Source organism: Oryctolagus cuniculus, chromosome 5 (assembly GCF_051225735.1).
Source record: "Oryctolagus cuniculus isolate XC-2025 breed Fujian yellow rabbit chromosome 5, ASM5122573v1, whole genome shotgun sequence".
Taxonomy (NCBI): Eukaryota; Metazoa; Chordata; class Mammalia; order Lagomorpha; family Leporidae; genus Oryctolagus; species Oryctolagus cuniculus.
In genome coordinates, this window is record NC_142871.1 from 99,115,346 (window position 1) to 99,143,015 (window position 27,670).

At 48.3% G+C, this 27,670-nt stretch overlaps 2 protein-coding genes across 3 annotated transcripts; both read right to left on the reverse strand.

Moving 5' to 3' along the window:
* Window positions 1-1,298: 1,298 nt before the first annotated feature.
* On the reverse strand, window positions 1,299-2,407 carry DPPA5 (developmental pluripotency associated 5). Of its 2 annotated transcripts, none has more exons than XM_089332342.1 (3): window positions 2,171-2,407; window positions 1,888-2,079; window positions 1,299-1,551 (listed from the first exon to the last, which is right to left on the reverse strand). In XM_089332342.1, the coding sequence occupies exons 1-3, from the start codon at window positions 2,280-2,282 to the stop codon at window positions 1,493-1,495; spliced, it is 363 nt and encodes a 120-aa protein (XP_089188468.1). In that variant the 5' UTR covers window positions 2,283-2,407; the 3' UTR covers window positions 1,299-1,492. The 2 variants fall into 2 exon arrangements, with proteins under 2 accessions (XP_089188468.1, NP_001164726.1); NM_001171255.1 differs by having other exon boundaries at window positions 1,493-1,551; window positions 1,900-2,079; window positions 2,171-2,282.
* An 18,300-nt stretch (window positions 2,408-20,707) lies between these two features.
* On the reverse strand, window positions 20,708-23,630 carry LOC149126593 (KH homology domain-containing protein 1-like). The gene is made up of 3 exons (XM_089333018.1): window positions 23,421-23,630; window positions 23,081-23,263; window positions 20,708-21,028 (listed from the first exon to the last, which is right to left on the reverse strand). The coding sequence occupies exons 1-3, from the start codon at window positions 23,524-23,526 to the stop codon at window positions 20,961-20,963; spliced, it is 357 nt and encodes a 118-aa protein (XP_089189144.1). The 5' UTR covers window positions 23,527-23,630; the 3' UTR covers window positions 20,708-20,960.
* Window positions 23,631-27,670: the final 4,040 nt, after the last annotated feature.

The window sequence follows — 27,670 nt, forward strand, 5'->3', positions numbered from 1 at the left end:
TTATGGAGATCTGGATGAAGCGCCTGGCTTTAGCCTGGCCCACCCCTGGCCTTTGATGCCATATATGGGAGTGAACGAGTAGAAGGAAGATTCTTCTGATTTCCAAAAAAAATTTGAAGTCTTTAAAAAAAAGAGGAATACCCAAATATAAGGAAGGAGTAAAATTAATCTACACCTATAATTGCTTGTATTTACCTTGAAAAAAAAAAATTCTGGAAGGACATGCAAGAACTTTTGTTGGAGAGTGGGAAATTGATAAATATGAAATGATAGAGGAGGGGGAAGAGATCCCATTTTTTTGCTGGTTAACTCCTCAAATACCAATAACAGCTGGGACAAGAGCAGGCTGAGACTGGAGTGGGGAAATTCAGTCCAAGTCCAAGTCTCCCACACGGGTGGCAGGGACCCATCAGCTACTGCCTCCCAGGGTATGCAAGAGCAGGAAGCTGGAACTGGAGAGCAGGGATTCAAACCCAGGCACTCTGATATGGGATGCAGGTGTCCCAAGAGGCACTTTAACCACTAGGTCAAATGCCTGCCCCCATTTTAGGATTTTGACTCATGTGACTAATATTTAAAATACTGAATATTAAATAGTATGTGCTACTTAAAATGGTTTTTAGTCCAATGTAGTAAAAACCAGCAAGTGGGGAACATCTTAGGGTAACATCAAGCTAGTTCTATGGGGGGAAAATTGTATTCCCCATTCAGGTGGCTCTTCAACCACTGGGAGTAAGCCTTGCTTATAGCAATGTCTTCATGTACCCCAAATCCACTTTCCCTTTGGGTGCCTAAAGTATAATTCGAGTGTCCCTGAGAAATCTCAGAGGATCTGACAGGTTCTTATCTATCCTCCTCAGTCCCATTTTCTTCACATACTCCCATCTGTGTAATACTCTGAACAGATTAAATGCAAAAGATGAAAATTCAGCTAGCTACCTCCTGTCAAGAAATTGACAAGGATATAAAGCAGGTAGAATCAAGAAGGGCCCTGGCTCTTGCATACTGTTGTTTTGGAGACTGTTTTTCCTTTTATGTGTTGTACTAGAATTAACCTATTAGAGTTGCTGCGTTTAAACGCGAGTCAGGTAACTTCCAGAGAGCATCACATCTCCCGTAGGTGTGTGGTTCAGTACTGTAGGTACCGTCTGGTCCAAGACCTTTGATTCTAGCAAAGTGTGTCCTTGGACCTCTTCTGCTTTAAGGGTTTCAATGAAGGGTTAAAGAGCCATACCTCCCGCAGTGCTGCCCAGTTATCTACATTTATTTCCAATCCACCAATCACAATGTCAAGGAACTATTATTTAAAACTTTATTCTTCATAAGCAACTTTGGAATAAGATTTATGCCAGCACTCAGGGCAAAGGCAAAGACCCCAAACAGCTCGTTTCTCAATTAGGCAGGAGCAGGGTTTAAGCCATGCCTGAGTCACTGCAGCTCTGATCACAACCTGATCTCTACATCCTGGTCCCACACTGGCTGGAAGCTGGCCTCACTTCTTCCAAGAGCCTAGTTCGAGAGCACCCATGGCTTCCTCAAGTTTGAGCATCCCTGCGCCAGAAAGAGCAACAACAGCAGGGTGAGTATGGGGGGGCGGGGAGGGTGAACAGCTGGGGTTCGTTTCTGGGGCTCCTGGGCCTGGCGCTCTGGGCCTGAGATTCTCCGGAATCTCGGAACGTGGGACCACCAGGCCCATTCCAACATTCTCCGAAATGCCGGAAGAGGGAGGACGTTAGATAACCTAGCCAAGGGACCAGCCTCCTCCCCAAGGCGTCTGAGGACGGCCCAAGCGCCAACGAGGCTGGGTACTGGTGGCGGTGGGGAGGGGACAGGGAGAACCTAGGAACGAAGCCACCCCCGTGACATCCGCGGGAGCACCAGAGTCACCGAGTGTCTCACCACGCTCCTGCCGCTGGCGGTGCCACTCAGCCATGGACTGCAGCATCCACTTGGTCCGGAGCTTGTACATGTAGGAGCCGTAAACCACCACTTCGGTGAGGTCCGAAGATTCCAGAGCCTTCAGCTCGAGCATGGCCTTGCTCACTTGCTCAATGTAAGGGATTCGAGAACCGTCTGGGCCTGCAGGGGGAAGGAGATGAGGCCTCGGACCACCTAGACCGAACCACCCAGGCGCGGATGGGGCAGCCGGCACCAGACTGAGCACACTCACCAAACATGGCTTCCAGCAGCCGCGTCTGTACCTGCAGCACCTCGGGATCTTTCAGGTCTTCCGGAACCTTCACCCACGGAGGAATGTCCTTGCGTTTGGGGAGCGTTCCCATCTTGCCACTCCGGGTCCGACAGCAGGCCTAGCAACGCCGCCCAGAGCCTCCACGCACGGGAAGTCTTGCGCCCCTGCGGCCCCGCCCACACAGGCCCCGCCCCCGGCCTGGGGCCCAATCCCACGCCCCCGGCGCTGCGGAGGTCCGCCCCTTTGTGTCCCGTGGATGACCTCCACCGCCTCGGGTGACCTCGGGAGACTCCGCCCCTCGGCCCAGCTGTAGTTAACCTGAGTTTTCCACCTGCCCAAGGGCTTCTGGCGGGGGTGGGGGTGATGTCGACTCTTCCCAATTGGTTGGGCCTGAAGCCCAGAAAGCAGGAATCCAGGCTTGAGCGATTGAGGACTGCTCTGGAACTGCTGAATGGGGTTCCTCCTGTCCTGCACGTTCCAAAGGAGGGCTGTCTGGCCTTGGAGCCACAGGGCGGGATCCCTGGCCTTCCAGGAACTTGGGGCGGCAGCAGTGGGGGGTGGGGGTGGGGGTTGGGGGGTGGGGGGAGGTTCCAGCCAGCCGTTTAACAAAGACTTAACCGGTGGCGGGTGCTCTGGATTAGTAGGCTAAGCCTCCGCCTGTGGCACCGGTATCCCATATGGGTACCCGTTCGAGTCCCAGCTGCTCCTCTTCTGATCCACCATCCCTGCTGATGGCCTGGGAAAGCGATGGAGGATAGCCAAGTCCTTGGGCCCCTGCGCCCACGTGGGAGACCCAGAAGAAGCTCCTGGCTCCCAGCTTCAAATTGGCCTGGCTCAGGTCTTGGGGAGTGAACCAGCGGGTGGAAGACCTGTGTCTCTGTAACTCTGCCGCTCAAATAAAAACAAATAACAAACAAAAAAAAAAGCAAACCCAAAATTCAGAAATCCATTATCTTACTTGAAGAGCTAGGGTTCAGAAGTGCCCCTGCGTTCGTGTCCCCCACCCCCAAGCCTCTGGGCCAGGAGCTTTTGAATCCACCTTGGTTATCCATCCCACGTGCACCCTGCTGACCAGTGCAGTCCAAACCGGTCCACGCTTCGTTCCACCTCTAAACAAACTTTTGAAACGATGCAGATGCACCAGATTCACGCAATGAGGGTGTGATTCTGATGTTTTACGGCTGGAGATGAAGCTGGCTTCTCCAAGGCCAAGTGCTGATACCATCTATCTTTCGCTCAGCTGAATATTGTCACAGCGTCTTCCGCAAACCTGCTAACAGTCAATGAGAAAACTGTGGGGTCTTTTACAAACGCCAGACTAATCAACTTAGAAAAAATCATCAGTGGCTACAACTATCAGATGAAGGCTATTGAGGAACTATAATTTCACAAAGCCTGGAAGTCCTAGCCCACAGCAGATGTGAATTACAAAGGAGATATTGATCCTTAAAGACGTCTGAAGACCAAAGTTAGCATCACTAATGTTGGGACAAATGGACTGCTAATATGTTGAAATCATAAAAGCCAAAAAAAAAAATGGAGCACTATTTTATTAATAAAGAGATAACTAAATGTGCATGAGTCAAGTAATCCTGAATCAGAGAAAAAGAACATTTCAGAACAATGGAGGAAATTTCAGTATGAACTATGTTGCAAAGTAGTGTTTTATTGTTGTTTAGAAACTTCTTGAGCCGGATAACTATCACAATGATGTAAGAGTCCTTCTTAGGAGAAATATACGAAAAATAGAGTTGTATTAGTTGAAATTTACTTACAAATAAGTTCTCTCTCTCTCTCTCTCTCTCACACACACACACACACACAACTATGTATGTCCATATAGAAAAAACCATATGCCAAATGTCAACTGTTGTTTTTTGTGTGAAGGACAAAAGATTCTTATTATATTCATGCAATGTTTCTGTACTTTTGGGATTTTTTTTTTCCCCAACAGATGCTATTTTTAATGGCCATTTGGCAAGAAGCCATAGCTATTAATAAGAGAAACAGTAGACATTTTAAACAAAGCTACAATACTTTTTTTAAACATCAAAAATGTTGCATTGATTTATAATAGCATTTAAATATCATTTCTATTGTTCTTCAGGGCTCTGACTGGCTTTGCTCTTGGAGCATCTGCATATGACATGAACAATTTATGTCCTTAACCTCCACACCCATTTGTTTCTTTCTTTCCTTTTTTTTTTTTTTTTTTTTTGACAGGCAGAGTTAGACAGTGAGAGATAAGAGACAGAAAGAAAGGTCTTCCTTCTATCGGTTCACCCCTCAATTGGCTGCTACAGCTGGTGTGCTGTGCCAATCCCGAAGCCAGGAGCCAGGTGCTTCCTCCTGGTCTCCCAGGCACTTGGGCCATCCTCCACTGCCTTCCTGGGCCACAGCAGAGAGCTGGACTGGAAGAGGAGTAACTGGGTCAGAATCTGGTGCCCCAACCGGGACTAGAACCCTGGGCACCGGTGCTGCCGGCAGAGGATTAGCCTAGTGAGCTGTGGTGCCGGCCACCCACTTGTTTCGTCAACCTCTTCCTCTTCACTCTCCTCTTGTACAGTTGGGGTCTGTGTGGAATCTTCTTCCTCCAGCCCTGTTACTGCTTCATCCCAGTCAGATTCTGTTGCAGAATCTGTCACAGCCTGGGGCTGGGACAACTCCTGCTCTCGAGCGAGGACAGCTTCTGTGGTCTCACCCAGCCTATGTGCAGGGGGATGTGTAGCCAAAATAGTGGCAGAAAGAGAGAGTGAAGGTATGCCCCACATCTGGTACCATGTAATTAATTTTTTTGAGATTTATTAAGGATTTATTTATTTATTTATTTATTTGAAAGGCAGAGTTACAGAGAGGCAGAGAGAGAGAGAGAGAGAGATCTTCCATTTGCTGCTTCACTCCCCAAATGACTGCAATGGCTGGAGCTGCGCTGATCCAAAACCAGGAGTCAGGAGCTTCCTCTAGGTCTGTCATGGGGTGCAGGGATCCAAGGACTTCGGCCATCTTTTACTGCTTTCCCAGGCCATAGCAGAGAGTTGGATTGGAAGTGGAGCAGCCAGGACTTGAACCACTAAGCCACAGTGCCAACCCCAAGCTAGATGTATTTAAAAGAAAGATTTATTGAAGTCAGAGACCTCCAGCCAGAGTGACCTGGAGGGGGGCTCCAAGAGAGGAAAAACCCCCATGTAATTCTTTTAAGAAAGGGAGAAGATGAAGTGGGACAGTGTTGGCTGATAGCTAATAAACAGAAATATTTGTGGGGGAAAATGTAACCCAACTCCACAGCAAGGACTTCCCTCACCCCCCTCTCAATCATCTCCCTCTCCCATTTCTCGCTGACAGTTCAATATGCTCAGAGTATTTGATTAATTTATTGATTTCACAGAGAGCTCCCATCTGCTGGTTCATGTCTCAAATGCATAGAGGTCCTGGCTGGGCCATAGTTGGAAGACAGGCACTCCACCTGGGTTTCTGATGCAGGTGGCAGGGGCCCAACAATTGAGCCATCACCACTGCCCGCCTGTGTCTGCATCAGCTGAGTCCCAGAGTCAGGAGCAGAGGCAGGAACTCCAACCTAGGTCCTCAGACTTGGGAAGCTGGCCTCTCCATGTGCATGGCCACCACCAGGCCAAAGGCCATCCCCACAGAACTTTGAGGAGCACACAGAGGGACTGTGGAATTGCCTCCAGCTTTTTAAAGTAATTAATTTATTTTAAAGATTTTAAAAAAAGATTTATTTATTTATTTGAAAGAGTTACACAGAGAGAGAAGGCGAGCAGAGAGAGAGAGAGAGAGGTCTTCCATCCGCTGGTTCATTCCCCAATTGGCCACAACGGCCGGAGCTGTGCCGATCTGAAGCCAGGAGCAAGGAGCTTCTTCCAGGTCTCTCATGTGGTGCAGGGGTCCAGGGACTTGGGCCATCTTCCACTGCTTTCCCAGGCCATAGCAGAGAGCTGGATCGGAAATGGAGCAGCCAGGACTTGAACTGGTGCCCACAAGGGATGCCAGCACTTTACCTGCTATGCCAAAGCGCCAGCCCCTGAAATTATTTGTGTCTGTATGTGATTTGGCTCTGGTGGTCTATGTTGACATTGACCATGTTCTGGACCGGCACCGTGGCTCAATAGGCTAATCCTCTGCCTTGCAGAGCTGGCACACCGGGTTCTAGTCCCGGTCGGGGCGCCGGATTCTGTCCCGGTTGCCCCTCTTCCAGGCCAGCTCTCTGCTGTGGCCAGGGAGTGCAGTGGAGGATGGCCCAAGTCCTTGGGCCCTGCACCCCTGGGAGACCAGGATAAGCACCTGGCTCCTGCCATCAGATCAGCGCGGTGCACTGGCCGCAGTGCACCGGCCGCAGCGGCCATTGGAGGGTGAACCAACGGCAAAGGAAGACCTTTCTCTCTGTCTCTCTCTCTCAATGTCCACTCTGCCTGTCAAAACAAAACAAAAAACAAAAACAAAAGACATTGACCATGTTCTGACAGAGACCGTGGAGCCAAAAAATGTTTTATCAACAGCACACAATCCCTGAGAAGGGCAGTTTTCCCAAGGGAACTGTACAGTGTGTGTGTGTGTGTCTCTCTCTCTCATTAATCTCTACCAACAAGGCCATACTGTAAATGTAAACATAGAGGATTCTTAAAAACTATTATAATCACCCTTTACCCCACCTCCACCCCCTCCCCCACATATGACGAGGACCTCCCCTCTTGCATGTTAATTTTGCCTAAGGTGAAAAATACCCACTTTCCCATCCCTGGGAAACACTGCTTTGGGAATGCTCTCCTATTTGCTGCAAAGAAATTACATTGTATGACAGCTTCTCTCAGTGGAGGTTCGGATTTCTGCTTACCAAGAACTGGACTTACAATTTGTTGGGGGGGTGGGGTGGACACCAGCCTTCCTGCACCTTAAGGAGAGCTGGTACATGACGTACGAGAACGCACTACTCAAGGCTTCTTCTGGTCTAAGCAAGCCTGTGCCTTGGTGAGCCAGGGGTTATCGGGAAGCAGGCAGTCTGGACCCCTGCTCTCGTCAGGGAAGCAATCCCAGAAGAGATGCAGGTAAGCCAGAGGACTCCTCATCCTTTTTTTTTTTTTTTTTTTTTTAATGCATTTGGTTTTCATTTTAATGAGAGAGAGAGAGAGAAAGAGAGAGAGAGAGATGACAGTGCATTCCTATCTACTTGTTCATTCCCGAATGCCTGTAATGGGCAGGGCTGGGCCAAGGCAAAGCCAGTAGCTGGAAATTTAATCCAGGTCTGCAACAGGAATAGCAGGAATCCTATGACTTGTGTCGTATTGCTGCCTCTCAAGGTGTGCATTGGCAGGAAGCTGGAGTCAACAACTAGAGCCAGCAGTTGAACCTAGGTATTCCAAGGTATAACATGGGCATATTAACTGTTAGGCTAGGCCGGCGCCGTGGCTCACTAGGCTAATCCTCCACCTGTGGCACCGGCACTCCCGGTTCTAGTCCCGGTTGGGGCGCCGGATTCTGTCCTGGTTGCTCCTCTTCCAGTCCAGCTCTCTGCTGTGGCCTGGGAGTGCAGTGGAGGCTGGCCCAAGTGCTTGGGTCCTGCACCCGCATGGGAGACCAGGAGGAAGTACCTGGCCCCTGGCTTTGGATTGGCACAGTGCGTCGGCCGTAGCAGCCATTTGGGGGGGTGAACCAACGGAAGGAAGACCTTTCTCTCTGTCTCTATCTCTCACTGTCTAACTCTGCCTGTCAAAACAACAATAACAACAACAACAACAAACTGGTAAGCTAAACCACACTCTTGACTTCTCCATTTCTGAGCTAAATACCCCTGACTCCAGGAAATAATTGTCCCTATGGAGAAGAAGTAGCTAGGCACTGATTAGAATTTACTAGTAGACAAATCTTAATGTACATTCAGCCCAAGAAATGTATTCTATGCTAATTTACTCCGAGTACACCAGAGCCCTGAGCACACCAAAAAGCAAATGCTGACTGGATGCTCTTGCCCTAGTGAGCCAGTTTCTAAATGCACAGGGATTGCCCTAATGGTTCCCAGATGTCTCTGCCTCCAGGAATAGCAAGAGCTAGAGGTAATCATGTCTTGGTTGAGCTGAGGTTGCAAGCTCATTCCAAGATCTATCCTGCTTCCTTCAGGGGCCAGGTACCAGTGGCCTCCTGGGTCAACAGGCAGTGTCCATTCTTTGAAGTGAACCATTCCACATCTCTAACTCTGCATCCCTGATGATGTCAGCAGAGGGGTGCTTCTCTCTGTCCTGGTCTCAGTTGGTCCTAGTTTCACTCTGGCTCATTTGCTTTTAACCCTGTCCTAGATACCTCATGTCTAACCCCTCCCTGTGTACCTCTGGCCTGAGCTTGCCAGGGCATGGCCCCGGAACAGTTCTACCAATTCCTGGGTGAGTTTCTGATTCAGCACTGGCTTTGCACCTACCTGCTCCACAGAATCTTCACATGTTCAGGTCTCAGCCAAGTCACAGGTCCTGGGTTCCCATCGGCCTTTTTCACCAAGGGTGGGAGCATAGCTTTGCCCCAAGAGGGCAATCTGCCTCCTTGTGACTGCTCTGGCTTAATTGCTAGGCTTTTATCTGAACTAGCCAGAGGCTTAAGATCCAAAGGGGCTGGCGTTGTGGTGTAACCAGTAAAACTACTGCCTGCCGCAGCAGCATCGCTGAGGGATGCAGGTTAGTGTCCTGGCTGCTCCACTTCCAATGTAGCTCCCGGCTGATGGCCTGGGAAAAGCAGTGGGAGACGGCCAAGGATGTAGGCCCCTGCCACCCATGTGGGAGACCCAGATAAAGCCCTTGGCTCCTGACTTCAGCCAGGCCTAGCTCTAGCTGTGTGGCCATCTGAACAGTGAACCAGTGGATGGAAGATCTCTCTCTCTCTCTGTCTCCCTGTAATTCTGTCTTTCAAATAAATAAATCTTAAAAAATATGTATTGAGATGGGACTGAAACTTCCACTGGAGTCTGTATTAGTTAGCTTCTTATCACTAAAACGAAATACTTGCCACAGGGTTCTTATGAAGGGAGAGGCTCATAGTGGCACATGGTTAGGAGCTTCTCATTCCAAGATCAGGTGAACCCTAGTGGTTTGGCCAACTGGTGAGGCTGGGTGATGGGAATGTCATAGTAGGGTGAATGATTGCTTGGTGAACCAGGGAGCAGAGAGAGACAGGGAGCAGGCTCATGTGTGTGTCTCTGGCCTTCGTTACTAAAGCCACCATGAGGGGCCCACGCTGTGGTGCAGTGGCTTAAAGCCCCAGCGCTGGCATCCCATATGGGTACTGGTTCGAGACCCAGCTGCTCCACTTCTGATCCAGCTCTCTGCTATGGCCTGGGAAAGCAATGGAAGATGGCCCAAGTCCTTGGGTCCCTGCACCCCCATGGGAGACCCGGAAGAAGCTCCTGGCTCCTGGCTTCGGATCAGCTCAGCTCTGGCCATTGCTGTCATTTGGGAAGTGAACCAGAGGAATGGAAGAGCTCTCTTTCTCTGTCTCTACCTCTCTCTGTAACTCTGTCTTTCAAAGAAATAAAATAATTCTTAAAAAAAAAAAGCCACCATGATCTTATCAAAAGGTTGTACTCTAATACCCACATCCAATGTAATCCCCTCTCCAACATCCAACTCCACACACCATGACTGAATTATGTTTCCACCTTTAATCCATTATTCCTTAACACATGGGCATTTGGGGGATACCCAAACTGATATCAAATCATAGCACATTATGTGTACAAGATTTTTTTTTCCAGGTACAAGTTTGGGTTAGAGAGGCAATGATTCGGTTTCCATATTGATTTTCTACAGTATTTTTCTCCACTTCTCTGTTTCAGCAATAAGTATAGTGTCTTTGAAAATAATTTTTGGGGCTGGAGCTGTGGAGTAGCATGTTAAGCCACTACTTGCAGCAACCTGGGCCCAGGTTCAAGTCCTGGCTTCTCTACTTCCAATTCAGCTCCCTGCTAATGACCTGGGAAAGCAGCAGAAGATGGCCCAAGTCCTTGGACCCCTGTATCCATATGGGAGACCTGGAAGAAGTTCCATGCTCCCAGCTTTGGCCTGGCCCAGCACTGGCCATGGTGGCCATTTGGGGAGTGAATCAGCAGATGGAAGATTCTCTCTCTCTCTCAAGAAGAAAATTGTTATTTACATTGCACTTATTGGACCTCTACTCATGTGATACTAAGGTTTGATTAAACATCATTGCTTTCTCATACTAGTTGTATTAATAGCATTTCTCTTCAGCAGGATGGACAGTGAAAGGATTACCAATAAGCGGACTTGACATTAAATGTATGCATAGAACTTTTTCACAGTGTTAGTTTTCTGATAAACAATCAGGAAAGAACTAGTGCATATATATTTTGATTATAAATTCTGTGCTATTCAATGTTATATAACTTGGAATGTGCCTGTGAAATAGCAGTCAAGATATATTTGTGCTTTTTTCTCTTAACATATGCAATAACATGTTGTTTCTTTGTAGTCTATTCTTCATGCTTCAAAAATTGAAACACTGGAGGCCTGCATTGTGGTGTAGCAGGTTAAGCTGCTGCCTGCCCAGTATAGGCGCCGACTTGAGACTGGGATGCTTCACTTCTGATCCAGCTCCCTCCTAATGTGCCTGGGAAAGCAGCAAAAGATGGCCTAAGTGCTTGGGCCCCTGTGTTCAAGGGAGACCCAGCAGAAGCTCCCAGCTCCTGGCTTTGACCTGGCACAGTCTGGGCTTTTGAAAGTGAACCAGTGGGTGGAAGATTCTCTCTCTCTCTCTCTCTCTCTCTCTCTCTAATTCTGCTTTTCAAATATAGAAAATAGAAAATCATTTATTTAGTCACCTGAAGTAAAAAAAAAAATCAAGAGCTTGAGGATACAAGTACTCGTATGTAAGATTCTGAAAATGCAAGGACAAACTTGGCTTGTATTCAGTAGAAAATAACTTTGAACATTTTTTAAACCATCCAGTGCACTATAGCAGCCATTAGTTACAGCTGGCTATGGAGCACTTGATATGTAGCTATCTTTTACTGAGAGATGCCATAATGTAAAATACATGATGGATACTAAAGCAAATATCTTCTTTTTGATTATGATGTCCAAATGATATTTTGGATGTGTTGGGTAAACTATTACAATAATAAGAAAAAGCGTGTTGTCTGGAAACAAATGATCTTTATAAAAATGCCACCAAACCAGGATCTTCACTTTAAGCTTCTCATGACAACCAGGTAGGTCCTTCTACCAGAGAGATTAAAACAAAATCAATTTTCAGATGGTTTCTGTCTTAAAAATTTTTGCTCTATTTATCACTGTGTTCTGGATCCCCCTAGAGGCTAACCAAGAGTTTTCAAGGTTGTCTCAGAAATCTCATATTCTTATTTTCTGTGGTACTTCTGAGCTATCTAAGGAAAGGCAAACTCTTTCATGTTTTTCTCAGAATGTAGCTGTCATTTTATTTTATTGTAATTCATTTTAAAGATTTATTTTATTTATTTGAAAATCATAGTGAGAGAAAGAAAGAAAATCTCCCATCCACTGGTCCACTCCACAAATGGCTGCATTGGCCAGAGCTGGGCTAGGCTGAAGTCAGGAGCCAGGAACTTCATATGGGTCTCCCATGTGGGTGCAGGGACCCAAGCACTTGAGCCATCTTCTGCTTTCCCAGCTAAAGCAGCAAGGAGCTGGATTGGAAGTGGAGCAGCCAGGCCTTGAATTGGCATCCATATGAGATGCCAGCTCAGTGGTGGCTTAACCCACTGTGCCACAGGATCAGCCTTCTAGCTGTCATTTTAAATCTCAACTATTTGTGGAATTTTCAGCTTCCACCTGATTCAACTCAGAAAAATTTAATATCTCTCCCTTTCAGAACTTTAAAAGGCCTATATTTGGGGCCGGTGCCGTGGCTCACTTGGTTAATCCTCTGTCTGCAGCACCAGCATCCCATTTGGGCGCTGGGTTCTAGTCTCAGTTGCTCCTCTTCCAGTCCAGCTCTCTGCTGTGGGCTGGGAAGGCAGTGAAGGATGGCCCAAGTGCTTGAGCCCCTGCACTCGCATGGGAGACCAGGAGGAAGCACCTGGCTCCTGGCTTCGGATCGGCGCAGCTCCGGCAGTGTCGGCCATTTTGGGGGTGAACCAAAGGAAGGAAGACCTTTCTCTGTCTCTCTCTCTCTCACTGTCTATAACTCTACCTGTCAAATAAATTAAAAAATAAATAACTAAAAGGCCTATATTTTTCTTCAGGTTGCTTCTGGAACTTGAATTTATCTCACAGTAGTAATCCTAACCTTCAGTTCTAACTAAACTGGAGATCTAGCTATCAATAAGAGCTAGAATATCAAAGAGTAGTGATGTTCATTTGAGAATGAGAGAACATTGCAATGGGAATGCTGTGCCACAGTAACCAATGAGCATATCCAAGAGGTTGAGGCAAGGAGAATTTTTTATTAGTATATGTGCTGCCTAGGTGAGCATGGCAAGGAGAATTTTTTTTAAAGATTTATTTATTTAACTCGAAAATTAGAGTTACACAGAGAAGGAGAGGCAGAGAGAGAGAGAGAGAGAGAGGTCTTCATCCACTGGTTCACTCCCCAATTGGCGGCAAAGGCCGGAGCTGCACTGATCCGAAGCCAGGAGCCAGGAGCTTCTTCCGGGTCTCCCATGGGGGTGCAGGGGCCCAAGGGCTTGGGCCATCTTCTACTGCTTAAAGAGAATCTTTTAAAGGCAAAAATGAGGAGAACAGAGTGCTATATCTGATGCAATCACCTTATCCCCAAGGATTAAATGCAAATGTAATGCCAGTGTGACATTGGACAGAGAGGTGCTGGGCAGATGTCCTTGCAGAAGCTCTTTTTGCACAAAGTTGCAGTGGCCTCTGTACAAGGTGGTGATTGTTATTCACAATGCGCATTCATAACCTCCTGGATTTATTTATTTACTTAAAAAATTAATATTTATTTATTTATTTGAAAGAATTATGGTGGAGGGGAGGGGATGGGAAAGAGAAAAGAGGGAAAGATATCTTTCATCTGCTGGTTCACTCCCCAGATGACTGCAATGGCTACGTGATAGTTTACTTTTAAGGTTTGAAAAAAAAATTGTTTAGTATGTAGACTGACATTAACTGCAAACACACTGATCTTTACAAAAGCATTATTCCTTTTCAGCTGTCAACTAGTGACACTCATAGTCCACTTATGGGAAAAACTGGAGCCCCTGGGCATTTGTTAGCATTCTTCCTCACTCATGGCAAATCTCCTCTTACATGGGGAGGTAGACTTCAGGACTGTTTCACTTGTTGTAGGAACTGTCCATTATCTCTTCAGATATTTCGGAAACTTTTTTAAGTTTACTGAATACTGCTCTTTAATGTCTAATATTGAAAATATAAAGTAGAACTTTCAGGGCTGGCCCTCTGGCGTCGTAGTTTAAGCATCCACCTGCGGTGCCAGCATCCCATATGGGCACCAGTGGTGATGGCCTGGGATAGCAGTAGAAGATGGCCCACGTCCTTGGGCCTCTGCACCCACGTTGGAGACCCGGAAGAAGCGCTTGGCTCCTGGCTTTGGATCAGGGTAGCTCCGGCCATTGTGGCCAACTGGGAAGTGAACCAATGGATGGAAGACCTCTCTCTCTCTGTCTCTACCTCTCTTTGTCTGTACCTCTACCTCTCAAGTAAATAAATCTCTCTCTTTTTTTTTTAAAAAAGTAGAACTTTCCAGTGTTTTAGAATATGACGTCTCAGAGGTTAGATCAGCTTGGATGACTGAATTGTTCTCCTTCACGCAAGTGGGCAGTTACCAAGAGGTTACTCCCTGAATTCCTTTCTGAACCTGTGCCCTACCACATTTTGTAAGTAGCGCAAAGAACTCATTTGTGTGCCTATATTTTTCATCAGTGGATAAGAACAATTATTTCCTAATAGCGAGTTAGTTAGCCTCTGCATTGTTAGAAATCTAGAGATTTCTAGTCCAGGGAAAACAATATTAGGCCTCGATGGAAAGGAGTTCATTGGGAGACCATAAACTGAGGATTTTTTTTAAATTAATTAATTTATTTGAAAGTCGGAGTTACACAGAGAAAGAAGGAGAGGCAGAGAGAGAGGTCTTCCATCTGCTGGTTCACTCCCCAGTTGGCTGCAATGGCTGGAGCTGCCCTGATCCAAAGGCGGGAGCCAGGAGCTTCTTCTGGGTTTCCCATGTGGGTGCATGGGCCCAAGAACTTGGACCATCTTCTACTGCTTTCCCAGGCCATAACAGAGAGCTGGATCAGAAGAGGAGCAGCTGGGGACTTGAACCAGGGCCCATATAGGATGTTGGAACTACAGGCAGAGGCTTAACCTACTATGCCACAGTGCTGGCCCTGGCATTTGTTTATTCAAAAGGATTTATTTATTTATTTGGCACAATGATAAAGAGTAAGGGGGGTGGAGAGAGAGAGAGAGAGAGAGAGAGAGACCTGCCATTCTCTGCCAGGGCTTGTCCAGGGTGAAGCCGGGAGCCTGGAAGGCCACTCAAGTGTCCCATCTCAGCGGCAGGGGCCCAGACTCTTGGGCTACCCTCCACGGCTTTCCTGGCACATTAGCAGGAAGCTGAATCTGAAAGAAAAGAAAACCCCAGAACTGGCACTCCAGTATGGGATGCTGGCATTGCAGGCGGTGACTTAACCCACTGTGTATGGAAGACCTCTCTGTCTTGCCCTTTCTCTGCCTGTGACTCCGCTTCTTAAATAAATAAATAACTCTTTAAAACAAACAAACAAAAATAAATGCAGGTTTTCTTGTATAGATCACTTCTGGAACTGAATTTTCCTCCCAATATTAATCTTCATTTCTGTGAAAACTGGAAATATAACTGTCACACAGAGAACAATCCCCAAGAATATCGATATTTAGTTTAGAATAACCAAGCACTGTAATGGAAATTCATATGCCTTAGTAAACCATAAACATATTCAAAGAACTTGAAGCAAGGGAAATTTTTTAAAAAATAAAAGACAAGAGGAATTGTAAAAGATATTTTGAGGGGCTGACACTGGTACAGCAGGTTAAAGCCCTGGCCTGCAGCGCTGGCATCCCATATGGGCGCTGGTTCTAGTCCTGGCCGCTCCACTTCTGATCCAGCTCCCTGTTAACGCACCTGAGAAAGCAACAGAGGATGGCCAAGTCCTTGAGCCCCTGGACCCACATGGGAGATCCAGAAGAAGTTCCTGGCTCTGGCTTCAGATTGGCTCAGCTCTGGCCGTTGTGGCCAACTGGGGAGTGAACCAGCAGATGGAAGACCTCTCTCTCTGTCTCTACCTCTCTCTGTAACTCTGTCTTTCAAAGAAATAAAATGAATCTTAAAAAAAAAAAAAAAAGATACGTTGAACCAATTGTCCTTGTCCAAGCGTTAATAAGAAGGGTAATGCCAGTGTGAGGTTGAGCAGGAAGCTGCTGTGCAGGTGTCCATGCAGAAAACTCTGAATAACGTGGCTGTAGCCTCTGTACAAAGTTGCCATTCTGACAGGGTCATTTGTGATAGTTGCTGTTGGACCATCATGAGTGAGAACCCTCATTCATGACCTCTTAGTTTTATTGACTGATGGTTAGATTCGACACAGAGACTCCACTGTGATTCTGACAACCTGAACAAGTTCTATCAAAACTGACATTGGCTTCAAATACTAAAAATACTTCAGCTGCCATTACTGCAGTCTTGTGTGAAGGCTATCCTTCTGTGTTGGTGTCATCGTCAGTGACTCCTCAGCTTCGTTCAGGAGATTCTCACATACTGAGGAACTGGTAGTTGTCCCCCTCTCACTGTGAACATGACTGTTATATCCTTACCCCCAAATAATGAGCACAACACTGACATACTACTTTTTATGTAAACATCAGGTTTTCAAACACCTGATCACCTGATTATAACTTTAAAAGTGTTTTCCAATCTTATATTTATGCAAGGACTCCTACAGCAAGTTACTTTTCTTTGAGAAGATGAGGCTCAGAATGAGACAAACAGGAAATACTTAGTTGAGCTGGAGCTATTCGCATTCCTTTTTACCTGTATTCTGGGGACCTAATTGCAATAAAAGTTGGCCCCAAACTTGTCTCTGGCCTTAGAAGAAGGCATAAATAACACTACTTGTCCTCTGGAGGACTAATAAAATATTTTAAAATAAATTTTCATGATGGCTACAAATGGAAGATTGCATAGCCTTTGGTTTCCTCTTGGTGTTGTCTTGTAGGAAAACGCCACTTGCAGCACCTTCCTAAAATATTACTGATTAGTTACCACAGTTCTGTGGCCAGAATAAAAGACAAGACAATCTAGCTCTTTAGAATAGATGCAGATGGATTTTGGGATATGATTTCATGGCCTAATTTTGAAATCTAGGCCCTTGTCTTGCCATCATAGTAGCGGGATTAATACTGATTTTGTTTCTAGTAATTCCATGTTATAGTTTGTTAGTGCCTGTTGTCCAGCATTAAATGCCACTGCGCATTGTCTTTTGAGATGACCAACATCTTATTATGGAAGAAGACACAAGAGAGACTCACTATTCACAGGTGCAGACAGCATTCTTCCAATAAGATTTTGAACAATGAATTGTTTAAAAAGATTTATTTATTTACTTGAAACTCAGAGATACACAGAGAGTGGAGGAGAAGAAGAGAGAGAGGTCTTCCATCTGCTGGTTCACTACTCAGATGGCCACAATGGCTGGAGCTGCGCCTATCCGAAGCCAGGAGCCAGGAGCTTCTTCTGGGTTTCCCATGTGGGTGCACAGACCCAAGGACTTGGGCCATCTTCTACTGCTTTCCCAGGCCATAGCAGAGAGCTGGATGGGAAGAGGAGCAGCTGGGACTTGAACCGGCGCCCATATGGGATGGTGGCACTGCAGGCGACGGCTCTGCCCGGTATGCCACAGGGCCGGCCCTGATCAATGAATTCTTTTTTTTTTTTTAAATTTTATTTATTTATTTATTTATTTATTGACAGGCAGAGTGGACAGTGAGAGAGAGAGACAGAGAGAAAGGTCTTCCTTTGCCGTTGGTTCACCCTTCAATGGCCACCACGGCCGTTGCACTGCGGCCGTTGCACCGCGCTGATCCGATGGCAGGAGCCAGGTACTTATCCTGGTCTCCCATGGGGTGCAGGGCCCAAGCACTCGGGCCATCCTCCACTGTACTCCCGGGCCACAGCAGACAGCTGGCCTGGAAGAGGGGCAGCGGGGACAGAATCCGGCGCCCCGACCGGGACTAGAACCCGGTGTGCCGGCACCACAGGCAGAGGATTAGCCTAGTGAGCCACGGCGCCGTCCCTGATCAATGAATTCTAACAATGGTGTGGATCTGAAGTCAGTAGGCGACAGTCCTGAGGGCTGAATTTGTCTGTCATTAGTCAAAAGGGGAGGCTTAGAAGTGTTAAAAAACTAACAAAAAACAAAGCAAAAACCACGGAGGAGGATGTAATTGAAAACTGGAAGCTCAACTCTACACCTCCTTACTGAGATGGTGGATTTTGGGTGTTGACTTGACTGGAGTGAGGGCTGCCTGGAGGACGGGTTAAGCATAATTCTGAGTGTGTTTGTGGCAATGTTTCCAGAGGTGATTGGTGTGAGGGTCAGCGAACTGAGTGGGGAGGGTCCACCCTCCGTGCGGGCAGGCCCCATTCAATGGGAGTGGGGGTGGTGGAACAGAAAGCGGAAGGGGGAAATTTCACTGGTTCTTCTAGCACAGGCACATTTTCTGCTGCAGCTGTCCTTGGACAACAATCTCCAGCTTCTTTGGCCTTTGGATTTTGGGATTTGCACCAGTGGTCCTCAGGATGTTTGCAGGCCTTAGGTCTTGGACTGGAGGCTGAACTGTTGGTCTCTCTGATTCTGAGGCTTTGGCTTCATGCACAGAATCTTTGCTGCTGGCTCCCTACTGTGCAGATGGCCAGCATGGTTCTTTTTTGTTTTTTTGACAGGCAGAGTTAGACAGTGAGAGAGAAAGACAGAGAAAGAAAGGTCTTCCTTCTATTGGTTCACCCCCCAGTTGGCTGCTACAGCCGGTGTGCTGCGCCGATCTGAAGCCAGGAGCCAGGTGCTTCCTCCTGGTCTCCCATGGGGTGCAGGGCCCAAGCACTTGGGCCATCCTCCACTGCCTTCCCAGGCCACAGCAGAGAGCTGGCCTGGAAGAGGAGCAACCAGGACAGAATCCGGAGCCCCAACTGGGACTGGAACCCGGGGTGCTGGTGCTGCAGACAGAGGATTAGCCTAGTGAGCTGCGGCGCCGGCCAATTTTTTAAAGATTTATTTTATTTATTTGAAAGGCAGAGTTGAGAGAGAGAGAGAGAGAAAGAAAGACTCAGAGAAGAGAAAGAGAGGGAGTTGGTTCTTCCATCCACTGATTTACTCCCCAAATGGCCCAAAGAGCTTGGACTGGGCTGGGCCAAATCCAGGAGACGGGAGCTTCTTTCAGGTCTCCCATATGGATGCAGGGCTCAAGCACTTGGGCCATCTTCTGCTGCTTTCCCAGCTGCATTTGCAGGAGTTAGAACAGAAGTGCAGCAGGCAGTGGCTTAACCGGCTCTGCTATGCCACAGCGCCAATCCTGCCACAGACCTTTTCAACCTCTGTAACTGTGACTGTGAGAGCCAATTTCCTAATAAATTTTGATTGGTTCTGTTTTCCTATAGAACTTTGACCAAATTATATACCAAACATAAACATGGCTTGCAAACTATTTTTATTTTATTTTTTCTTTTCTTTCTTTCTTTTTTTTTTTTTTTTTGACAGGCAGAGTGGACAGTGAGAGAGACAGAGAGAAAGGTCTTCCTTTGCCGTTGGTTCACCCTCCAATGGCCGCCACGGCCGGCGCTCTGTGGCCGGCACACTGTGCTGATCCGAAGGCAGGAGCCAGGTGCTTCTCCTGGTCTCCCATGGGGTGCAGGACCCAAGCACTTGGGCCATCCTCCACTGCATTCCCAGGCCACAGCAGAGAGCTGGCCTGGAAGACAGGCAACCAGGACAGAATCCGGCGCCCCGACCGGGACTAGAACCCGGTGTGCCGGCGCTGCAAGGCGGAGGATTACCCTAGTGAGCCGCGGTGCCAGCTGCAACCTATTTTAATCAATAAGGGGACCTAATGATTGTGATGATACAATATGAAGAAGGGCCATCTGAAACTATGTTTGGAACAACACAAAGTCAGTGACATTCTGTAGTCAAGACTCAATTAGCATTCTCAGTTCTTAGATAAAATATTCTGAGACCAATCCCAATGGTTTCCTAATATTCCTTGAGGTCACTTAGTCAAATTAAGCAGTGGGCTCTCCGTATACCTTCCTGTAAAGTCTGTTCCTGTGTTGTGTGCACTCCCTGAATGCAGTGCACTAAATGATCCCAGCGTGTTTGAATGCTTGGGTGTAGTCATTGTTGTCCCTCGATTCCTGTCCACATCCAGGGAGCCCATTCTAGATCCTTCCCGCTCTGCACCCTCCATTCCCCAACCTCTGCCTGGCTCGTGTCCAGCAGATGTGCTCCTATACACTTTGCAATTAGAGGGAAGAAAGTTTGGTTCCCGGGCATCCCAAAGGCCAGCAGTGATTAGAAAGCTAGCTTGGGATGGCAGGATGAAGATGAGGGCAGCATTACTTGGGTGGAGCTCCCCCATCAGGGAGTGCAGCCCTCCCTACCTCCCATCCCTTCTGGCCCAGGTTCCCCATGGCCACCTCTCTATCCCCCAGGTGCTGCTGGTTTACACAGCCCTTTGCACTTCCTCTGCACACAGGCCACAGTGACGCCCACCTTCGCTGCATCGAGGTGCAGCCAGACCTCCTTCAGCTGGAGTCGTGGTACATGGCCACGGGTCAGACCCTTGTCACCGTTGTTGGCCCAGCAGTGTCTGATGGACATGATATACATTTGGGCCTGAGGTAGGTCTCCTTGTGGAACTGTGATTGAGTGGTAGTGGTGGGGTCCTGGCACAGGTGCATGGTGTCCTTGCTGAGGGAGAATCCTTGGGTGACTGGGATCTGATGCTCACCTGAGTCCTTTGGGTTGGAGAGATCTGGCACCTCAGGCCTTTTGGTGGCATAAAGTGCCGTAGGGAGAAGGCAGTGGAGAGGGGGTCATGGGTCACCCAGGAAGGCTTGTGCTGGGGAAACGCCTTCCACCAGGTGGCCTGGCTGACCTTTCATCAGGTGGCTCTTGTGGGACCACTCTGTCTCCACCCAGATCCCTCCTGCTACCTTCCCTTCCTCCCCATTGTTTCTATTTGTTTAAGATTTATTTATTTATGTGAAAGGCAGAGTCTGAGAGAGAGAATCTACAATCTAGCTGCTCACTCAGCAAGTGGGGAAAACAGCCAGGGTTGGGACAGGTTAAAGACAGGAGCCAGGAGCTGAAGACTTGTGCCATCTCCTGCTGCTTTCTGAGCACAGTAGCAGGGAGCTGAATCCAAAGTGGAGCAGCCAGGTACCCAGATGTCAGCACCCAACTGCCCACAGAAACCCCTTCCAGGCTCGAAAAACTGTCCAAAATAACACACACTGGAGCCATTATGGAATATACAACTGACTTTATTGGATAAACACGCATAACGAGAGGGATGAGGGGGGCCTAGAATTCAAACATCAGGATCTTCTCTCCCAGCTCAGCTTCTCATGGACCATCAGTCCTCACGATGGATCGAGTGAATTCCTTGAGTCAAAAACAACCGAACCGAGGCAGAGGGGAAGCCGGCGGGAGCCCGAGAGAGATGTTCCCACTCATCCTGGTGGCCAGGGACAGGTCGCCCGTGCTGGGCTGCACTCAGAACCAGCTGGTCAGGTCCTCCTGGGTCAGTGGCTGGCTCCGCACACGATGCAGCATATCGCGGCCTGTGGAGGGAATGTCAGAGCTGGGGAGGACCTCCGCCAAGCAGGCCAGGACCAGCACAGGGACACTGCTGAAGAGCGAATCACCCTGGCCCAGGCCTTCCCTGTGACCCTATGCCTCCTCCCCAGTATGTTCTCCCCCTAGTGACCTCTGGCCACATAAATGACCTTGGCTGCTGGCCTTTTCCCTGCCAAGGAGTCTGGGGACAATCAGGAATCCCAGTCACCTAGTGATTCTTCAACAACAGATGACAGCCTCCATTTCTGTTAGAATCCTCCACTTTGACTATGACCTTGTCTAAACAAGATAAGAATCGGAGAACTCAGAGGGCTTCCATAGCCTTGGAAACTCTTGACTGGAGCATAGGGAGATTACTGATGCCATAGACAGGAGTGTCAATTGGTAAAGTCAACAACAGGAGTCACTGTGCACTTACTCCTCATGTAGGATCTCTGTCCTTAATGTGCTGTGCATTGAGATTTAATGCTATAACGAGTACTCAAACAATATATTTCACTTTGTGTTTCTATGGGGGTGCAAACTGTTGAAATCTTTACTTAATGCATACTACACTGATCCTCTGTAAAAAAAAAAAAAAAAAAAAAAAAAAGAAAAGAAAAGAAACTATCAACTCCCAACTTGACTCTCACTGGGATTAAACATGACAATAGGTCTGATCTGATTTCATCATCATTAAAAAAAAATCATCTATTATTTTTCACTTTATGTTTCTGTGTGGGAGCAAACTGTTGAAATCCTTACTTAAGGTATACTAAGCTGATCTTCTGTATATTAAGATAATCGAAAATGAATCTTGATGTGAATGGAAGGGGAGAGGGAGTGGGAAAGGGGAGGGTTGTGGGTGGGAGGGACGGTATGGGGGGGAAGCCATTGTAATCCATTATTCGTACTTTGGAAACTTATATTCATTAAATAAAAAAAAAAAAAAAAAGAATCCTGTCTTAAAGACCTCACTACAGGACTGGCATTGCTGCAATGCAGTTTAAGCCATGACCTACAATGCCGGCATCCCATAGGAGAGTGGGTTCAAGTCCCAGATGCTCCACCCCCAAATTAGTTCTCTATAATGAACCAGGGAAACAGAGGTAGATGGCCCCAATCCATGGGTGCCTGCACCCATATGGGCGAGCTGGATGGAGTTCCAGGACTGTGGTTTCCAATTTTCCCAGCCTTGGTCTTGCCACCATCTGACCCACCCTAGGGAATATTCCACCACTGCGTGGAAAGGCAGGTGGAAGATCACTCTCTCTCTCTATATATATACTTCTCTCTGTGTGTCACTCAGTGTCCCTCACTCTAATTCTTCCTTTCACATAAATAAAAAAAATTTTTTTAAAGAAAAAAAAAAAACGGCTGGCATCATGGCATAGAGGGTTATCTGCTGTCTGCGATGCCAGCATCCCATAGGGGCAACAGATGGAGCACCGGCTGCTCCACTTCTTACTTTAAGATTTACTTGTTTGAGAGATAGAGTCACAGACAGGGAGAGGAAGACAGAAAAAGGTCCTCCCTCCGCTGGTTCACTCCCCAGATGGTGCAATGGCTGGAGCTGCACCGATCCATATCCAGGAGCTAGGAGCTTCCTCCCGGTTCTCCATGTGGGTGCAGGGGTCCAAACACCCAGGTCATCTTCCACTGCTCTCCCAGGCCACAGCAGAGAGCTGGATCAAAGAGGAATAGTTGGGACTAGAAGTGGTGCCAACTTGAGTTGCAGTCACCACAGGCAGAGAATCAACCCACTGCACTGCAGCGCCGGCCCAAGCTCCTCTTCTGATCCAGCTGACTCTTATGTGCTGGGGAGAACAGCAGACGAGGGACCAGTGCTTGGATCCTGACCACCCAGGTTGTACTCAGAAGGAGCTCCTGGCTCCTGACATTCACCTGTCCCAGCCTTGAGTATTGCAGCCTTTTGCAAAATTAACCTACCAATGAGATCTCTCTCTCTCTCTCTCCCTTCTCTCTCTCTGTTTCAAATATCATACATCTTTAAAAAATTCAAACACCATAACGATAATTATACCAGGCACACTGACCTTGGTCCTGCTGGTAGGGGTCCCAGTTCCCCAGGCTCCAGATCATCTCCATCAGCCATTGCCGAGCCCTTGGTGGTCCAACGACAGTGACGCGGGTCTGACCCCTAGCCGTGAACCATGACTCCAACTGAATGAGGGTCTGGCTGTGCACCTCGATGCAGCGAAGGTGGGCGTCATTGTGGCCTGTGAGCAGAAGCAGGGAAAGGACATGTAAGCTCCAGCCCCTGGGGAACGGAGGTCTTGGAGGTGGGAGCTGGGACCAGTGGGGTGCAGGGAAAGGCAGTACAGAAGCTGGGAACAGAGCATGGGATGGGGGGAGGTGGGGACAGCACACACTCACCAAATATCTGCTCCTCCTGCTCCTCTTCCAAGTAAACCACCATCGGAGTATCAAAATTCTCAGGCACCATCCACCACGGCTGCTGGCTGAGGGTGCTCATGGCCATGGCCTCCACGGCTCCCTCCTCACTCAGAACCAGGCAAGGATAGGCAACTGCTCCACACACGACCTAGCAAGTGAAGAAGGGCCCAGGCCGGCGTCATATATAGTCCCTCAGACAACCCCATCTGCCCCACCCTAGAGAATATCCAATCACCGGAGCTCCTCCCCAGAAGTCCTTCAAGTCATGATCTCCACTCCCTTAATCCTTTCATCCTATGAACTAGGCGCAGTCATCAGTGGTGCCCTTTCTGATGCCTAGGAAAATGCTTTTTATTTATGGTTTTTTTTTTTTTTTTTTTTTTGGACTGGTCGAGTCATAGACAGTGAGAGAGAGAGACCTAGAGAAAGCTCTTCCATTGGTTCACTCCCCAAATGGCCACTATGGCTGGTGCTGTGGGGATCAGAAGCCAGGAGTCAGGTGCATCTTCCTGGTCTCCCATGCAGGTGCAGGGCCCAAGGACTTTGGCCATCCTCCACTGCACTCCCAGGCCACAGCTGAGAGCTGGACTGGAGAGGAGCAACCGGGATTAGAACCTGGTGACCATGTGGGATGCTGGAGACTCAACCAAGTGAGACACGTGCTGGCCCCCTTTATTTTTATTCTAATTCAAAGCATATTGAGTACATCTGCTGGGCACTCAGCACAGAACAGACTGAGGGGTGGAAAGTGCTAGAGATGGAAGATTCCAGAATAGGTTCCCTAGAGTTTCAAGTACCACCTTGACAGTAGGGACTCCATATTAGAGCACCCAAGACTGCATCCTGAAAGAGCACTCCCTCACCATGATTCTGGTCTGAAACTATGGTCTAAACTTAGAGAATAGCAGTATTCCTCAGTGGGTTAACACCCTGGCCAGAAGTACCATATCCCATAGGGCACCGCTTAGGGACCCAGCGGCTCCTCTTCTGAGCCAGCTCTCTCCAATGGCCTGGGAAAGCAGTGGAGGATGCCCCAAGTCCTTGGGCCCCTGCACCCGTGTGGGAGTCCCAGAGGAGGCACCTGGAACCTGGCTTCGGATCAGCGCAGCTCTGGCCATTGTGGCCAATTGGGGAGTGACCCATCCGATGGAAGACCTCTTTCTCTGCCTCTTCTCTCTCTAATTATTTCAAATAAATAAATACAATCTTTTAATAAATAAATAAATAACAATACTCATCAATAATATTGACTGCATTCCATTTGGAAGAACATAGAAACTCCCTAGCATGATCACTCAGGCTTAAAACAGATAGCCGGGGGCAGGCGTTGTGCTATAGGGGATAAAGCCGCTGCCTGCCATGCCAGCATCCCACATGGGCTGCAGGGGTTCCCAGCTGTTCTATTTTGAATCCAGCTCTCTGCCATGATCTGGAAAAGCAGCAGGATATGGCCCACGTTCTGGGCCCCTGCCACTCATGTGGGAGACTGGATGGAGTTCCAGGGTCCTGGCTTCCGCTTAGCCCAACCCAGACCCACTCATTGCAAATGCCTGGGGAGTGAAGCGGCAGGAAAAGGATCTCTCCTCTCTCTCCAACTTTCCCCGAACCCCTCCTATAACTTTTCCTTCGAAATAAATAACCTTTTCTTTTAAAAAAACCAGTGTGTGTGGGGGGTGGGTGGGTTAGCACTGAAGTGCAAGTTAAGCTTCCTATATCGCAGCCCCCATATGGGTGCTGGTTCAAGTCTCAGCTGCTCCACTTCCAGTCTGGAGCCTCAGCCCTGTTGGTGGCACAAAGTCCCATAGGGAGAAGGAGGTGGAGAGGGGGTCATGGGTCACCCAGGAAGGCTTGTGCTGGGGAAACTCCCTCCCTACCAGGTCTCTGCGGGGATCTCGGGCTGTCCGGGGGCCCTGGTCACGAGCACAACTCACAGCCCTGGGCTCTGCCTTCATAGGCCACGAGATGCTGCAGCGAGTCCAGAGCCGGCCGCTGACTGAGGACGACCTTGCCGTTCCCTGCAGAGTGTGGCCCGACACCAGCTGTGAGCCTCAGGCCATAGGGATGAGTGTGACCACCCTGCTTGAGCTTCCTCCTCACCCCTCATTCAAATCCCGTGAACATTTTGGGATCCACTGGAGTTCCCTGTATCCATGAAGAAGGGCGGATCTCCTGAGAGGGGCTGAAATGGGAGGGGAAGTCTGGGCCTGTCCTAATGAGGACACTGGAATACAAGGACCGTCTCCTGTCCCTCTGTGCTGTGCAGAAATGTTCAATAAAACCAGCCCTGCAGGACATCAAGTCTTTGTTCTGTCTTCCTGCCTTTGGACGTGTGGATGCAGCCCTGCCTGGGCTCTGAGGACAAGCCAGGGGCCAAGGTGGGGGTGTGTGTGCCGGCCCTTGGGGAACCCTGCCAGGAAGAGGGAGACACCTGACAGCTCATTCAGAAACTGCTTGTTGGGGCTGGGGCTGTGGCACAGAGGGTTAATGCCCTGGCCTGGAGAGCCGGCATCCCATACTGGTGCCGGTTTGGGTCAAGGCTGCTCCACTTCCTGTCTAGCTCTCTGTGTGGCTTGGGATAGCAGTAGAAGATGGTCCAAGTCCTTGGGCCCCTGCACCCCTGTGGGAGTCCTGCAAGAAGCTCCTGTCTCCTGGCTTTACATTGGCTCTGCTCTGGCTGTTGAAGCCAATTGGGGAGTGAACCATCGGAAGGGAGACCTCTCTCTATCTCTCTGCCTCTCCTGTCTCTCTATAACTCTGACTTTCAAATAATTAAATAGATCTTTGAAAAAAAAAAAAACAAAAAAACAAACAAACAAACCAAAAAAACTGCTTTTCCCAGACTACAGCCTGGGCAATTGTTCTGAGTTGTGTGAAAATGGGGTCCTGTAAAGAAACACTGTATGAGAAGCTCCAGGTTTCTGGAAGAATTTAAATGGCAAACAAGGGGCTGGCCTTCGCTTAGAGGTTAAGTGGCCTGTTGCATCGCTGGCCTCTGGTGGGTGCTGGTTGCTCCACTTCTGGTTCAGCTCCCTGCTACTGTGTGAAAGAAAGCAGCAGGAGATGGCACAAGTCTTCAGCTCCAGGCTCCTGTCTCCAACCTGACCTAACCCTGGCTGTTGCCCCCACTTGGCAAGTGAGCCAGTGGATGATAGCTTCTCTCTCTGACTCTGCCTTTCAGATAAATAAATAAATAAATAAATAAATCTTAAACAAATAGGAGGAAACAATGGGGAGGAAGGGAAGATAGCAGGAGGGATCTGGGTGGAGACAGAGAGTGGTCCCACACCAGCCACCTGATGAAAGAGGCAGCCAGGCCTCTGGTGAAGTTGAGGACACCAGGGTTGTCCCAGTTTCGGCACAGATAGGGGTTGGAGATGGGGCACGTTTTTCAGGGAGCAAAGGACTGTCCTCCTCAAAGCATAAATAAATGTACTTACGAAGGAGTCACAAACGTCCATTCAAAACTTTCTCCTTAAAGATAGACCGATGTTTAGCTCTGTCTACCAAGCTTATGGCAAGAGAAACGTATTCTACCCTGTATGCTCCATCTGCACACCAGCTCCCATGCTGCAGTCTGTCTCTTATAGAGCCTGTGTTGGTGGTGTAGGAGAGAGAGGGTGGTGTCCTGGACAAGTGTGAAGGAGGCACAAGTGTTGGGATGCAGTTAATTTTGGAGTATGTTTTGTAGCCAGTAACTTTGGACATTGTGTGTTTTTTTTTAGGGTCAATTACCACACAGAAGATTGCGATAGCTGATTCATAGCAGAAAATCACTCCTGAGTCTCCCGGCAGGAGGAAATCAAACCATCCTTTCTGGGAGTGTTGTGTATGTCTCTACCTGCGAGGCTGCTTCCCCCATGGGCACCCTTTTGAGTGATGGCTGCTCCACTTCTGATCCAGCATCCCTGCTGATGTGCCTGGGAAAGCAGTAGAAGTTGAGCCAAGTGGTTTGGGCCCTGCATCCATGTAAGAGAAACAGAAGAAGTTCCAGGCTCCTTTAATGGCCTTATTTTTTAAAAAGAATTATTTTATTTGTTTGAAAGACAGAGTTACAGAGAGAGGTAGAGACAGAGAGATGTCTTCCATCCGTTGGTTTACTCCACAGATGGCTGCAATGGCCGGAGCTGTGCCGATCTAAAGCCAGGAGCCAGGAGCTTCTTTTGGGTCTGCTAGATGGGTGCAGAGGCCCAAGTCTTGGGCCATCTTCTACTGCTTTCCCAGGCCGTAGC